Source organism: Apiospora aurea (assembly GCF_038362705.1).
Source record: "Apiospora aurea strain CBS 24483 chromosome Unknown utg000010l_segment0_segment0, whole genome shotgun sequence".
NCBI lineage: Eukaryota > Fungi > Ascomycota > Sordariomycetes > Amphisphaeriales > Apiosporaceae > Apiospora > Apiospora aurea.
The window spans coordinates 2,577,581-2,592,688 of record NW_027117397.1 but is presented as its reverse complement, the minus strand read 5'-3'; the positions used below and the strand labels follow the sequence as shown (position 1 = coordinate 2,592,688).

The following is a 15,108-nucleotide window of genomic DNA, read 5'->3' as shown; positions in this document are numbered from 1 at the left end:
CTACCGGGCATGGTATCTGCCACTTCTCGACGGATCGGATTTGGACTTAAGCACGGCAGAGCCAGCCAGTTGTGTGCTTTTTCCTCGTTTTCTTCTCTTCTCGGCTTGGTCCAGTCAGCATTGGAAGTCAACAAAGGAGGAAAATGCAGGTTTTCGCACCTCGTTCCTTTTTCCTTGTTTGGATTGGGTGGATACGAGAAGAGGTGAGGGGGGACGAAACAAGAATAGACACACAGACGGGACGCGGCAGCGGTGGACTCGCCTGCTCAAAACTGGCCACAATGCTTATTACGTGCGTTAGACTGCATCAGAAAAGACGAGCTTGACGCAGCCGGTGGAGCGCCGGAAGGCTAGCCATCTAGTCTAATGTAAGGGAATCTCGATACTCTGCTGGTCACATCGCCCTAGGACTATGAATAGTAGGTCGGTTGGGAATTGATGCATTGGAGAGGAGATGGAAGAGCACTAGAAACGGCATATGGAGATGGCGAGTGGTCGCCAAAACACAGGCAAACCAGCTGTGCGCGCGCTATTGTTGCTAGCGAAGCACAGGACAGGCAGAATGGGGAATATCAAAACTGGACCAGAGCCCGCCAGCACACAACAATGAACGAGAATGAATGGCTGCCCGCCCGCAGCACTGCTAGCCATATGGGTGTATAGATTAATATGTCGGGCAATGCGAGAAAAGGTAGGCCAGCCCTCCAAGGGCGAATGAGGGGAGAGGACCGTTGTCGAGGAACAGTCCACTGGGCAATCCCTAGGCTCAGAGGGGCTTAGAGAGCGCAGCGACGTGCAGTAGGAAGCCGGCTCGCAAGCAATTCTCCGGAGTGCGTAGCCGCTGTGTCTCTGCTGTCGTCGCTAGCAGTGGCTAGGAGGCCAAGGAGGCCTAGGAGTCGCTGGGAGTCTGGCCATGGAGTGGTGCCGGCAAGCCTATGATGAGCCAGCTGCTCGCAGGATCCCTACACCGTCGGCGTAATTGGTATGGCAACGGCCGCATAAAGCAGTCGAGCTTGGTGGAAGCGGGTGGATTTGGTGGGGAAGCTTGGGGCAGTAGCTCCTCTGTTTACATCGCAACAGCTCCCCGGCCAATCACCGCCCGTTTCCTGTGACATCCCGCCGCTTTCGTTACCTTGACCCAAGCCCAAGCCCAAGTGCTCACCACCGCTTCGCAAATAATAATATCTACCCAACCGGTGCTGCGCAGACCGCTTCGATGCCTTTACGTTCGCCGTTCCTCCTATTGTTCATCCCCATCCTCTGCTTCCTCTGAGTTGGCAAGGAAAGCATCTCCATTTCGGGTTCCGTCCATATTCGATTTCAGCGATATAGCCTGTCCCAAAGAACTCCGTTACCGCCCAACCGCTGTAACCCAACCTTCCTCCTTTGACCTTCCATTCTCTCACTACGTCAACGTCAACAAATGCTGTGAAGAGCTGGTGTCTGGCTACAACCAACTGTCCCGCCTTCCGTGTCGCATCAATTCATTCCACTGCGATTTCGTCTTTTTTTAAGGGGAGCCCGAAAACCAAGAGTTTTCCTCTCACTACCTGCCCATTTCTTCACACCGCAGCGCGTCGCCAATTGCATTCCACTGGCTGCGGCGCTCTTTTGACAAGACCAACCAAACCAATAAGACCCCAGTGGTCCGTCCATATCAAAACAAAGCCCTCGAGCGCTGCTGGCACACCAACAGCCGAGCAGGCGACACCAGCACCCAATAGCGCAGCGCATTCGCCGCTTAACATCTTTTCCCCTGTGTATACTTCCTCGAAGGAAATGATCCACCTTTAATTTATTGTACGAAAAACAAGCAAGATGGCTACTGAAGAAGCAGTGAGTACTTATTACTTATTACCACCGGCGCTTGCCGCGTTCGGCCACCACCCAAAAAGTCTCCGTTTGTTGACAGGAACCCTCTCCACCAGATTACACAACCACTGCGCATCTCCAAGGGCTCAGGCACACCTTCCACGACGCCCAACAAGAGCGGCCTCCCGCGTCCCTTATCTGAGATTTCTGTCGGTGAGAAGAGACGCAATTCGCCCAGTTGGAACCAGACAACCAAGGTATGTGGTCGCAGCCAAAGCAAAGCAGCACCAGTTATCCCTCCAGTCAACCACTCGGAGAAATATCCCACGCTGACACAAGTGGCGCTTTCGCAGAAGATGGGCCTCAACACCGATTCATCACCATTCCAGTCCTCACCGCTAGACAACACTAGTTCTCCTCGCCTCTTCTGGCAGAGCCGCAATACCCAAGAGAATGATCTTTATGGCGGAGGCTCACCGTCCCCTACCCGGCGCTCCTCTATTGAGCGCCTGCAGAAGGCCTCCCGTGTCAAGAACAGTACCATGTTCGCACGGGAGCAGAAACAGGAGTATGACCCGACACGGATACCCACTATAGAGCGACCTCTCGCCAAGGTATCAAACAGTGCCTATGTTAGCAACCCAGCAGGCGGTTTTCGCTCAAGCCATGGCCGTAGTGACAGCCAGTCGAGCATTCCTCTTTATAGCCCGGGGAGGTCCATCGTCAGTCCCAAGACCATTAATAGCCCGACACCTCTGAGCCCCCGCAGTCCCAGCAAGGACCAGGTCTCTCCTATGAAGTCTTCACTTTCCAACCATCGCTTTAAGAGCAGTCACGACTCACAACCGGCCGACTACTTTGGTGAGTCCGCACTGGAAGACAACGATCTTCCTTGGGGAAAATCCCTCCATCGGAACATGAAGAGCGTCACATTCGACAATGGCCCCCCACAAATCAACGAGTATGAGATGGCAACACCAGATCTGTCTTCCATCGGCACAAACTCCCGAGAAGGCAGCTACGACTCGGAAGAGGAGGAGGACGACGAGGACGCTTATGGTCTTTACCGAGACGAGGGCGATCTCCACGAAGATAGTTTCGATGCCACTCTTGAAGACACAGACAAGACACCTGTCGTCGGACCTGAGGAGTGGCGTGGGGATAGCTGTGAGGAGAGATACGAAACCAGTCCTCTGCCGGAAGGGGCTCCTTCTCCAGCGGATACTGCTAGGCCCCAACATGGCCATGGCCGCACTGACTCCACTGCATCGAGCGGTGAACACCGCCCGTTGCCGCCTCTACCGGGCATGGGTCATGTCCGCACTCAATCAAACTCCTCCTCAAATGGCCTGTCCGCAACCGCTGAGCGCATGCTAGGAAGCCCCCGTCGGGACCTTCCAACGCCGCCACCGGCTGCGACAAGCAAGTCCGAAATGCAAAACATTGGTAACACCAAGATGTCTTTGGAGGAGCGACTTAAGCTCATGATGCTCTCTGAAGATACCAGCCCAAAGGCCATCTCGACTGATCCCATAAAGTCGTTCGCAGAGCAGCAACGTGAGCGGCGGATGCGACGTGCAGGTCCTCGCGATAGAGTCGAGAGCCCCACACCAGACGACAACGAGGAGGCCGTTGAGTCGGAAGCAGGCGATGAGGCAGGCGAAGAGGACGACACCATCGGTGACATCTCTGGTCTGGATATGGACTACCAGCTTCCCAGTATCTCTCGACAGTCCATTCTGCAGCGTGTTAATGGCAACAAAGCTTTCGAGCGAGACTCTGACTTTCACTTCAACTCGTCTCCGGCGCCCTCCAGCCCTGAGCGCCAGCTACCTTTCAACCCCGATGTTCCTATTGATAGTATCGAGGAGTCGGTTCTTGAGGACGTGGCTGAAGATGGCGAATCCAGTGTGCTCCTGAATGGAACGGAAGACGAGAAGAGTGATGTCTACGACCTCTACCAGAGATCAGAGGACGACCAGTCCGAGGTTGATGATACTCTCAAGGACGATGACAGTGAGAGCCACTATTCTGATGAGGCCCAACGGCATCACCAGGAAGATGACGAGGACTCGGTCATGACCCCTCGTGCAGGCAGCTCAGGCGAGAAGCTCAGTCCAGCCGCCGATTCTGGCATCGATTCTGGCATTACCAACTTCAGTGCCACCCTTCCCCAGGTGAACGGTAACAAACAGGAGTCTGAATTTACTAGAAGTCTTCAGTCCTTCATGCTTCCCAAGCCTAAGGCGGCTGATGCGTTTACCTACACGGAGAGTCGCAAGCCAAAGCAAGACATGGATGATCTCACTCATGCTGAAGATCACAAGCAAGATCAAGACCAAGATGACGATGGCTTTTCTTACACCGAAAGCCATGACACAGATGATGACGATGCCTCAAGCTACACCGAGAGCCACGTTACAGAAGACGCGGAAGATGAGACAGAAGACGACACCGCGACTGAGGCTGATGCCAAAGCTGACTCTCAGCGCCGCTCCACAACTCCAGTGAAGAAGTCACTGCCGAAGGCTGATTATGACGGCTCTGGGTGGGGATCTAAGGCTGATTATGATGGTTCAGGATGGGGAGAGCCCGAAGAAGAAGAAGAAGAGATCGAAGAACCAGGTACCCCCGAGTCGGTCATTCACCATCCTGTCTCTGAAGATGAGTACACCGAAGATGAGGAGGAGGAGGATGACGAAGAGATGCCGGATGAGCCTCTCGAGTCTCCCGAGGTTCCAGAGCGTGTCGCCACAATCAAGAGCGCTTCAGGCTCCAAACTCAAGACCCGACCTTCGGCCACACCCTCAGATCTTGCTGCCATGCGGGAAGCTCGTCGTCATGTGAGCCGCGAGGTACCTCCCATCATCCCGCCTATCCCTTCGCGCCACAAGAGCCATTTGTCGACGGAAGTTGGCGAAGAAAAGGCTGGAAACGAGGAGGGCAACGGAGAGGAGGAGGATTTCATCGACCGTCACCCCAGCTTCAAGAAGCGTAGCCTGACTTTGGATCTTGACTTGGGTCTCAGCCTTGACCAGGATTTCGAAAGGGTCATCGAACAACAAAAGGTTCAGCTCCAACAGAATTTCTTTAAGCACGAGTTTCTGGCTGCAAGTAACAGTCCTACTAGACAAGCGTCTAGGACTCAGAATATGGTTGTGGCGACCGACAGAACCCCCGGTCGCACACCTGGTCGCAAGTTATCAAATGAAGAAAGTCAACTCAATGCTAACATCACAAATCGTAAACAGAGAGGATACCTCATGCGACAGAACACCAAGGTCGTCACTGCTAGCGACAAGCAATCAGAGGAAGCCCGCGAAGCTTCTCGATCTGCTGACAACTCACCTGTGAAGCAGACTGCCCGTCCCCAATCCTGGACGGTTGAGCCATGGAATGGTAGGCCACGACAGCGAAGTACGAGGAAGAGAACGACCCCCAGCATGAACGGCCCAGTCCCCCCAATGCCGGGCCAGGAAAGCAACGCCACGACAGCTCTCAACAACGTGCCCGAGGAAGATGCTGCCCACCCCGAGCTGGCAACAGAAGAGTGTGGAGAGCGCGGTCGCCTTTTCGTCAAGGTCATGGGAGTGAAGGATCTCGACCTTCCTCTGCCCAGAAGTATGTATCCATTGAATATGGAGAAGAGTATAGCCTTTTGACTAACGCGACGCAGACGAACGAACGTGGTTCAGCCTCACCCTCGACAACGGTGTTCACTGTGTAACAACCGCTTGGCTTGAGCTTGCACGCAATGCCCCTATTGGGCAAGAGTTTGAGCTGGTTGTTCCCAATGATCTCGAGTTCCAATTGACACTGAACGTGAAGCTCGAGAAGCCACCAGAGCCCCAGCGTTTGCCCGCCTCGCCGACTAAGATGGCGAAGCCTAAGACGTCGACCTTTTCTCGTGTTTTTGCCAGCCCGAAGAAGCGGAAGGAGATGGAAGCTCGCATGCGCGCTGAAGAAGAGGCCTTTGTTCAAGCACAACGCGACGCCGCTACTCGGCAACGAAAGGTTGCGCCTACCGCCTGGGACCTTATGTCTCCCTTGGCTGCCGATGATGGAAGCTTTGCTCGCTCTTACGTCTGTCTCAAGGAGCATGAGACCCACTGCTATGGTCGACCTTATATGGTCGAGATTGCTGCTTTCAATGAGTGGGCTGTTGAGGAAGCTGGCTTTGCCAGCAGCGTGAAGAGCAAGCGTGGCGGACCCAGCAACTCCGTTGTGCGCCGTGCCCCTTACAAGATCGGCAAACTTGAAGTTCAGCTTCTTTTCGTACCTCGCGCCAAGGGCTCTACCGACGAGGATATGCCCAAGAGCATGAACTCGGCTATCCGCGAGTTGAAGGCTAGCGAGGAGAGACTGAGCCGGAACTGGGAGGGCCACCTCAGTCAACAGGGTGGAGACTGTCCTGTAAGTTACACCGAATCATGGCCCCAGAAGAAGCATAACTAACATACATACAGTACTGGCGTCGCCGTTACTTCAAGCTGGTCGGGACCAAGCTCACTGCTTACCACGAAGCCACCCGTCAACCTCGGGCGACCATCAATCTGTCCAATGCCAAGCGCATCATTGATGATCGCCGGCAACTGACACAGCCGGATACCACCGGCAAGGGTGGTAAGCGCCGTCGTTCTGCCTTCGCCGAGGAGGAGGAGGGCTACATGTTCGTCGAAGAGGGCTTCCGGGTCCGATTCAACAATGGCGAGGTCATCGACTTCTACGCCGACACGGCTGAAGACAAGGATGGCTGGATGAAGGTCTTGGGCGATGTTGTCGGCCGCGAAGGCGTTGAAGACGACACCATGCACGGAGGAAACCGCAGAAAGTGGTGTGAACTCGTCCTTAAGCGGGAAGAGGCACTCCGCAAGAAGGCTGAGGGCCGCAGAACCCACTCCAAATCCAAGAGCATGAACGCCTGAGAGAGCTACGGGCTGTGCCCAAAGCAACAACAACACTTCAAGGCCGATTCCGAGCCAAGCATCATGGTATGCTCTTGAGGGAAACATGAGGAACGAAGTAATACGCCAAACGCCATTAATGACCCTACGACCTTAATGATACATACTCGGCGTCATGACTTCATTGGTTCCTGTGCCATTGATCCCTATCCGACAAGGATCCAGGACTTTGCCCCCTTCTACCACTTCAGCTTTAATCTATTAGACTTGTTCACTCAAGTCTTCCTGGGATTGCTGGTCCGCCAGGTCTCCTCCTTATTCCCTTGCTATCGAAACAACCCGTATCAGAATGCTTGCATCTGTGTTTCTGATCACTTTCGGGGTGGTGTACAGAGTCCTTACATGGCCAAATTCCCTTGTTCTTTGGCCTCGAGAGCTTCTAACAGCGGCTCACCAGGACCACCACCATCAGCACACCACATCTACTATATTGCATGAAACAGAATCGGGCATTTTCGTTGTTGTGCAGCGCGAAATATTCATTTTCATCATGTAATCAAAGAGAAAGACTGCGATGAGAAGATGCGAAGATAAGAAGGCATGAGAGAAACGAACACCAGTTCAGGCAGAGTGTATGCGTTGAAGGGGATTTGCATATATCCCATTGTGTTTGAGTGCGTGCGTGCGTCTTGCTTTTTTCAGGGGGGACTTGGGGAGTCGGAGTTCGTCGTCACCTTTGACGGTTCAGCGGTCCGGTTTCTGGATTTGCGAGTCGTTTTTATATAAGTGCGTTGTCTTGTGTATCGAGTATAACAAAATGCATTTCAGTACACCACTATACATAATACTTACACCAACCTACCTCTGCCCAACCGATGATGATTGTGAATGTGCCCTATCTTGTATCTTGTGATGGATGAACTAAGGCCAGGTCAAAGTCGTAACAATGGCTGGTGAATATAAACAAACATAATCTTCTACATGTATTGAGCTCTTCTGCCTTGTCTTGCCCTGCCTGCCTGTCTTTCGCAACCTATCATGCATGCTTTTCTTTACCATAGTCATGACGCCAGCATGCCGGGAGGATACACAAGAAGAACGAAGTAATGCAGCACACTTTCCACCTTCCGCCTATCCTTCCACATACACAAGAACACCGTCTATCCATCCTCTTCCTCCCGCTACTTCTACTACTACTACTACTACTACTACTACTCGGGCTATCTAGATTCAGTTGGGTGCTTCGGTCATGAATAACCCTACTACTACGACTACGACTACTGCGACTCCATCCCTTCCAACACCCATGTATGATTATGGTATATTCTTCTTTCATGGGCTTGAAGGGCTTGTTCATGGTTCGTCCCTTCCATTCTGTTGTCTGACTGGGTGGGTTACTGTTTCTTGTTTCTGTTCTCTTTACGAACGGAGCGACTCGAGCTCGAGCTCCAGTTGCCGGATGCGCTCGCTCTGGTCCTGGGTGCCCGAACCCACGCGCTTCTTGAGGCTGTCGACCTCGCCCGTCAGAACGACGATCTGCTGCCCTTGAGAGGTGATCATCTTGGTCTGGGTCTCGAGCAACTGCTTGATTTCCGTGAGGGTGTTTTGCACGCCGGCAGGAGTAGAAGTGTTGTTGTTGTTGCTCGACGAAGGCGCGGGGGCAGAAGCGGCAGTAGGACTGAACGTGGACGGAGATGTGAGGGTGGGGGATTTCAGGGCAGCGGGTTTCGGGAGCGGGGCCGACGTCGTCTTGGTGGGCGAGACGGGTTTCCGCGAAACCGGCTTGGAAATCTCCTCGAAGCTGCTCGTCTCGTCGTCGTCGTTGGCGGCATCGTCGTCTTCATACTTGGAGGCCATGGCGGCGATGGACGAGCTCTGATCGCGCATCGAGGGAGGCGGGGAGCGCGCAGCAGCCGGGGCCGGTGCCGGCTCGGGTTCCTTCTTGGGTGCCGGCTTGGCGGCCGGCGCAGGCGCAGGAGCGGGGGTAGGCTTGAAATCGGCGGGGACCTCGCTAACCGGGTTGCCCTCATAGATATCCTCAAAGTTGATTTTGGGCGGCAGGGCTTCCTTGCCCGAAAGCCACTCCTGGGTGCTCATCGCAGGCTTCAAGCCGACCGCCGGGGGAAAGATATCGGACTGGAAGGTTTCGGCGCGTCGCGGTACCGTGAACGAAATGGGCTCGATGTACGAATCGTTGACAGTCTTGAATCCCCTCATAACCTCATTCTCGTGGACCTGGTAGGTGGTCAGCCAAGAGCAAGAATTCTAAAAGGGGCAGGTAGACTCACATTGACACCACGCTTAGGCAAGAAAGCAATACCTCTTTGGGGGTCACCAGACTTGTACTCGGACAAGAACTCGAATTTGTCGTTCTCGTATTCGAAGTAGCGAATGTTGCCATCACTGTGGCATTATGTTAGCCGGCCGAGCTTCATTTACGATAGCTTTGGTTCCTATAGTCGACTTACCCCTTGCCAGCCAAGTACAAGCAGTGGCAGCTGTCGTCCCAGAAAGGCATGCAAACACCGGAAATGCTGTCCAGGGTGTGGAAGCCCCCGATAGGGGGTGGCGGTACCGGGTTCCCATAGCGCCAATTGACGATCGCTCATTTTGGAAAAACCGGTGGTAGCAAATCGGTTCTGTTCGCCCAACCATACGACTCGGCTGTTCTTGGCGCCCTCGTGGCCTGAATGTTCCGAAGCTGGCCTCTCTTGTCGAGCATCCCACACACGCACCTTCTTGTCTCGCGAAGTAGTGACCAGCATGGAGCCGGAGGCATTCCATGACAGGGACTGAACAATGTCGGGGTGTTTCAGGCTGAGCGAGGCGGACCCCGCGTTAACATCCCACAGCTTGATGGTCAGGTCACCAGATGCGGACGCCAGGATGTTCTCGGCGGCTGGGTTGAAGAGAACTTGGCCGACCTTGCGCGAATGGCCGCCGAACTTGGCCACAGGGGAGACGTCGGCGGGCTCCTCGGCGTCGGTGAAGAGGGTGAAGTCCTGGGGGACCTCCCATATCATGACCTTGCCATCGTCGGAGGCCGAGGCGACGATCCGGTCATTGAACGGGTTCCTGTAGCTTGTGTGTCAGAGAGGGGGCGTGTCCGTCGCAAGAAGGGGGGTGTTGGGGGGTGGTCGCGTGCGCACCAGTCGGTATCGAGGACGGCCGAAGTGTGGCCGCGGAATAGGGGGATTATTTCGGGGACCTTGCCCTTCTCGTTCAGAGGAATGACAGCAAAGGCGCCGCCGCCGCTGGCTTCCCAATTGACTGAGAGGTACTCGGGGTTGGCCTAGACGACAGGTACGTACACGTCAGCAGGGCGTGCAAAGCAGAAGCGCAAGATTGTTGGGGGTACTACGGACCTTGATCAAGTTGGTGTCCCAGGCATTGCGACTGATACGGAGGTTGTCATAGCAGAATTCCTTCCGCGTGGACTTGCCAAAGACGTGGCCTGCGCAAGAGAGGAGCTGTTAGGATGGGGGGGGTCTTGTCGTTGCTCGCTTTCTCGGGTCGCATGTGGTTACGAACGAGACAGGAGATGCGAAGGGGGAGAGAGAGATAGAAATCAGACGCACGATATTTGGAAGCTCGCACGAAGCGACCGGACATGATGACAGCTGTTGCGCGGAAGCGGCAAGGGGGTATGATGGTACAGAGAGGCAAGAGAAGAAACAGATTAAGAATGAAAAGAATACAGAATAAGGCGCCCAAAGGCTCACTGTAGTGTGTGGTATGTGGTATAGGGGAGAGAGGGGAGGGGGAAGCGAAGCTCCTTTCCAGAAAGATGAAATGCAGTCCAATGCAAATGCGGATGCAATAACCTAGGTACAATGTATGCTGAATTGGATAACTTGAACCCTGAAACTAGGCTGGCCCAGCTGCGCCTCACCACCTTTCAACTGTCAGAGCAAGGAATCCAGACGTCGATCGCCTGGGCCCTGGAGAAGACCGATGGGGATGGTCCAGTGGCCCCGTGAACCCAGTTAGTTGACTTTAGAGCTTAGTTGACTTGCAGCGCTGCCAAACTGGCCTTTTAGTGGGCTCGGGCAGCAGCTGTCCAGAGTCCTATCAGTGACGCCTAAAGTTACAGCATTAAATGCATTACATGCACAACTCGAATAGGCATCGGCTTAGGTAATCGCGTGGGCCAATTAACGCGAAAAGCTGCATGGCAGGAAAGGCGGGAAGCTTTTAGCTCTACCTGGAAGGCGTCTGGTGCATGCTGCTTGTCGCGTCTGGTCCGTCAGAACTAACTCAGCACTTTCTCTAGCCTGGCGAGGTCAAGTTCTTTCCCTCTACAACTGCCTGCCAAGCCTGATTGAAAGTCCTTCCCCTTCCTTGCCAGCCATTGTTTTTCTCTCTCTCAAGGTTGTGGCGCAAGGCCTGGTATTTCAGCACTTCCCGCCCTTTCTATCATTTCTAGCCCTACAGCTCTGCCCAGCATGTCCGCCATCGAGAGCTTCGACACCATCTACTTGGACCTGTCCAAAGAGCACGGCAAATGCAGATTCGCCGAGAACGGTCTGGGTTGGAAACCCTCAGCTGGCGGCAACACCTTCACCCTCGACCGAGGCGACATCGCGAGCGCGCACTGGAGTCGCGCCGCTAAGGGCTACGAAGTCAAGATTCTCAAGCGATCCTCTGAAGTCATCCACCTCGACGGTTTCCAAGAGGAGGACAAGTCCCGACTCGACAAGGTCTTCAAGAACTGGTACAGCACAAACCTCGAGACCAAGGAACATGCGCTGAGAGGATGGAACTGGGGCAAGACCGAGTTCACCAAGGCCGAGCTGGTCTTCAACGTCCAGAACCGCCCCGACTTCGAGATTCCCTACTCCGAGGTATCCAACACCAACTTGGCTGGTCGTAACGAGGTGGCGATTGAATTCGCTGCTTCTGACCAGGCTGACACAGGCACCAATGGTCATCTGGGCGGTGCTAGAGGCCGTGGCAAGAAGTCGGGTGCCGGCAAGGATCAGCTGGTCGAGATGCGCTTTTACATTCCCGGAACAGCGACTCGCAAGGAGACTGAGGGAGAGGATGCCGGCAGCGACGTCGATCAGGAGGAGAAGAACGCCGCCACCCTCTTCTACGAGACCCTTATCGACAAGGCTGAGATCGGCGAGACGGCTGGGGACGCTATTGCCACCTTCCTCGAGGTCCTTCACCTTACCCCCAGAGGTCGTTTCGACATCGACATGTACGAGTCTTCCTTCCGCTTGCGCGGTAAGACATACGATTACAAGATCCAGTATGACGCCATCAAGAAATTCATGGTGCTTCCCAAGCCCGATGAGCTTCACTGCATGCTTTGCATCGGTCTGGACCCTCCCCTGCGCCAGGGTCAAACACGCTACCCCTTCTTGGTCATGCAGTGCAAGAAGGACGAGGAGGTGACCATCGACCTCAACCTTACGGACGACAAGCTCCAGGAGGCATACAAGGACAAGCTCCAGGCCCATTACGAACAACCCCTGCACCAGGTCATTACCTACTGCTTTAAGGGCCTGGCAGGCAAGAAGATTCTCTCCCCTGCCAAGGACTTCCAGACGCACCGACAGCAGGTCGGCATCAAGTGCTTCATCAAGGCTAGTGAGGGTTTCCTCTACTGTCTGGAGAAGGCGTTCATGTTCGTGCCCAAGCCCGCCACCTACATCTCGTACGAAAACACGGCTAGCATCACATTCTCGCGAGTTGGTGGCGCTGTCTCGACCTTATCCACATTTGACATCACCGTTCATCTGAAGAACGGTGCCGGCTCGAACCAGTTCAACAACATCAACCGTGAAGATCTTAAGGCACTTGAGGACTTCTTCAAGCTCAAGGGCCTGCGTGTTAAGAACGAGATCGACGAGGATGCCAAGATGCTGGCTGCGGCCATCCGTGAAGAGGCCATGATGGATGACTCGGAGGAGGAGGTCGTTGGCAACCGTGCGGATCGCGGCTCGGCCGATGAGGACGAGGAAAGCTTGGACGAGGACTTCAACGCCGACTCCGAAAGCGACGTCGCCGAGGAGTTCGACTCCAACCACGAATCCGACGGTTCCGGTGACGGCGAAAGCGACGTCGACGAGAAGGATGAGGACGAGGAGATGGAGGATGCCGAAGAGGAGGAGGAAGAGGAGCAGCCCAAGAAGAAGGCTAAGAAATAGGGGAGAATGGTCTTCTCACAAAACGCGGAATGAACTGTATTCTATCTAGGAAGGCACAGAGCTGGCGTTCAGTGTGGCGGTTGCTTTTGATTGGTTTTTTTTTTTTTTTTTTACGTTGTCACCGTCCTCCGAGGATTTTTGCAGATACCAGCTAGGCATAATTCATAGCCTGCTTGGCTCTTGGGAAACATTTGGCTACATTTCTTCTCGGTTTATTCCATGTGCTAACCTGACTGTCAGCCACAAAAAGCAAGTCGCATCAGTGATTACCCTGGTGACCATTGCTGTCTTAGATTGTTTATTCGAGTGGAAACCCGTTTCGGCACCTGTTGCCCGGAGCCTTTGGGCGGTGGCTTGTCGATGGAATAGCGGTCCTGGACGCTCGAGAGATGGCTGGAATCTGATTTTTTCAAGGGATCAACCCTTTCGCATATGCGGCGGTGACGAATCCCAACGAGGTTCGGAAAATTCACAACAGGACAGCATGCCGCGCGGTGACGGCGGAGGAGGGGCCGGACCGGGCCGGTGGCCGAGACCGCCCCCTAACTGAGCACACTTCGACGAAAGCGCACAAGCATGTATCCCGCGATGGCCGACGGCTGCAAATGCACCACCATAGCTCGTCTCAGTCGTGCAGACGAGTTCCAAGCTGAGTGGCCTTCGCTGGCCGAGGGAGCTTGTCTACAGGCCAGCTCAGCTCACATAGCTGGGGATAATTGGGGAGATTGCGCTGGGTTGATGGCTGTCGATGGCGAACCTTTCACGGATACGTTCGGCGGCGATGCTTTCGCTTTCCACTCTTACTTATTGTTATTGTTTGTTCATCCATCTACCAGGACATACTCCCAGTGTGCAGTCTAGTATGCTCGAAACGTCCCCAATATGGATGGAAAGATGCCCCAAGTATATTTCATCCGAGCCAGACCGGGTTTTCTGCAATCGAACTGGCACAGGCCTTCGAAAAAGAGAGTGGCCAAGTTGGCTGGCTCTCCTCGCAGCCTAATTGGGGTAGAGCCCGAAGACTATAGCAAAAGCAGATGATCTGGCGGCATCTTAACCCATTCGGGTACACCGGAGGGATGTATTTGGTTTCACTAGGACGACTTGTTGTTCCAGGCTACGCAGTCATCAAACTTGACGCCGCTCCCGCCGAAGCAGTCCAGGGCGCTACCGATCGTCAGGTCCACCTTGCCGCCGCTCAACTTGGCGACGAGGTCCAGGTCCTCGAGGTGGCGGCCGCCGCCGGCGTACGTGACGGGGATGCTGCACCACTCGGCCAGGTGCTGGACCAGGGTCTCGTCGATGCCCTTCTGCAGGCCCTCGTTGTCCGCGGCGTGGATCAGGAACTCGGAGCAATAGGGCTCGAGCTGTTTGATGGTTTCTACATGTCGTGTCCATCCCCCATCAGCAGGGGCCGGGTGAGGTGCGAAATAAAGGGCACATAGAAGGGGTTGAGAAAGGGGTAAATATAGCTGGGTGGCCGTGATAGGGGTAAGGGAATGGAGACACGTAATATCGCGCCGGGCTCACTCACCTTGGTTCACCTCCATGTCCGTGATGGTCTGCCACTTGTTCATGGCGACAAACCAGCGGTCCTCGCCGCGCCGGCGACAGCTGAGGTCGATGACCAGCTTCTGCTTGTCGCCGTCTAGAGAGCGCAGGACGGCATCGAGGCGCTCCTGGCTGAACTTGCCGTCAGGGAAGAGGTACGATGTGACTATGACCTACTAAGCAACCAGACGGTCAGCTTCCATGTTCAGGTCGACTGGTCCAAGCAGAAAGAAGTCGCGGCCGATTACCCACCTTTTCGGCACCCTTCTCAACCCACAACCGGGCGTTCCCGTCGTTGATCCCGCCCCCGACCTGCAGGCCCCCTGGCCAGGCGGCCAGCGCCTCAGTAGCGGCCTCGTCATTCTTGGGCCCCAGCATGATAACGTGCCCACCCCTCAGGCCGTGGTCGCGGTACAGACGGGCGAAGTGGCCCGCGGGCTCCAGCGACACATGGTTGGTCTTCAGCGCGTCCGTCGTGCTGTCCAGGGTCCCGCCAACAATCTGCTTGACCTGGCCCGCGTGCAGGTCTATGCAGGGCCGGAATTTGGTCATGTTTGTTGCTTCCTTTTGGAGTACGAAGAAAAAGTATGGTGTGTATTCGTGACGGGATGTATCATCAATAGAAAGTCATGGTGGGGGTTATGATGAAGCTCATTGCTTAAGCTTCAGCTCCCCGAGGCTGAGGC

The 15,108-nt window shown here is 54.8% G+C and overlaps 4 protein-coding genes across 4 annotated transcripts; 2 read left to right on the top strand and 2 right to left on the bottom strand.

The window, feature by feature from the left end:
* Positions 1–1,818: 1,818 nt before the first annotated feature.
* Positions 1,819–6,737, top strand: PG986_014798 (uncharacterized protein; the record flags this gene model as incomplete). The annotated part of the gene is made up of 4 exons (XM_066851020.1): positions 1,819–1,836; positions 1,929–5,433; positions 5,489–6,225; positions 6,279–6,737. The coding sequence occupies 4 exons, from the start codon at positions 1,819–1,821 to the stop codon at positions 6,735–6,737; spliced, it is 4,719 nt and encodes a 1,572-aa protein (XP_066693258.1).
* A 1,398-nt stretch (positions 6,738–8,135) lies between these two features.
* Positions 8,136–10,328, bottom strand: PG986_014797 (coronin-6; the record flags this gene model as incomplete). The annotated part of the gene is given in 7 exon segments (XM_066851019.1): positions 8,136–8,951; positions 9,005–9,119; positions 9,185–9,320; positions 9,337–9,791; positions 9,866–10,008; positions 10,082–10,170; positions 10,295–10,328. The coding sequence occupies 7 exon segments, from the start codon at positions 10,326–10,328 to the stop codon at positions 8,136–8,138; spliced, it is 1,788 nt and encodes a 595-aa protein (XP_066693257.1).
* Positions 10,329–11,161: 833 nt separating this feature from the next.
* Positions 11,162–12,871, top strand: PG986_014796 (FACT complex subunit pob-3; the record flags this gene model as incomplete). The annotated part of the gene is made up of 1 exon (XM_066851018.1): positions 11,162–12,871. One exon carries the CDS (start codon positions 11,162–11,164, stop codon positions 12,869–12,871), a length of 1,710 nt encoding a protein of 569 aa, XP_066693256.1.
* Positions 12,872–13,965: 1,094 nt separating this feature from the next.
* On the bottom strand, positions 13,966–14,974 carry PG986_014795 (phosphoribosylformimino-5-aminoimidazole carboxamide ribotide isomerase; the record flags this gene model as incomplete). The annotated part of the gene is made up of 3 exons (XM_066851017.1): positions 13,966–14,252; positions 14,406–14,595; positions 14,675–14,974. 3 exons carry the CDS (start codon positions 14,972–14,974, stop codon positions 13,966–13,968), a joined length of 777 nt encoding a protein of 258 aa, XP_066693255.1.
* Between the last annotated feature and the right edge of the window lie 134 nt (positions 14,975–15,108).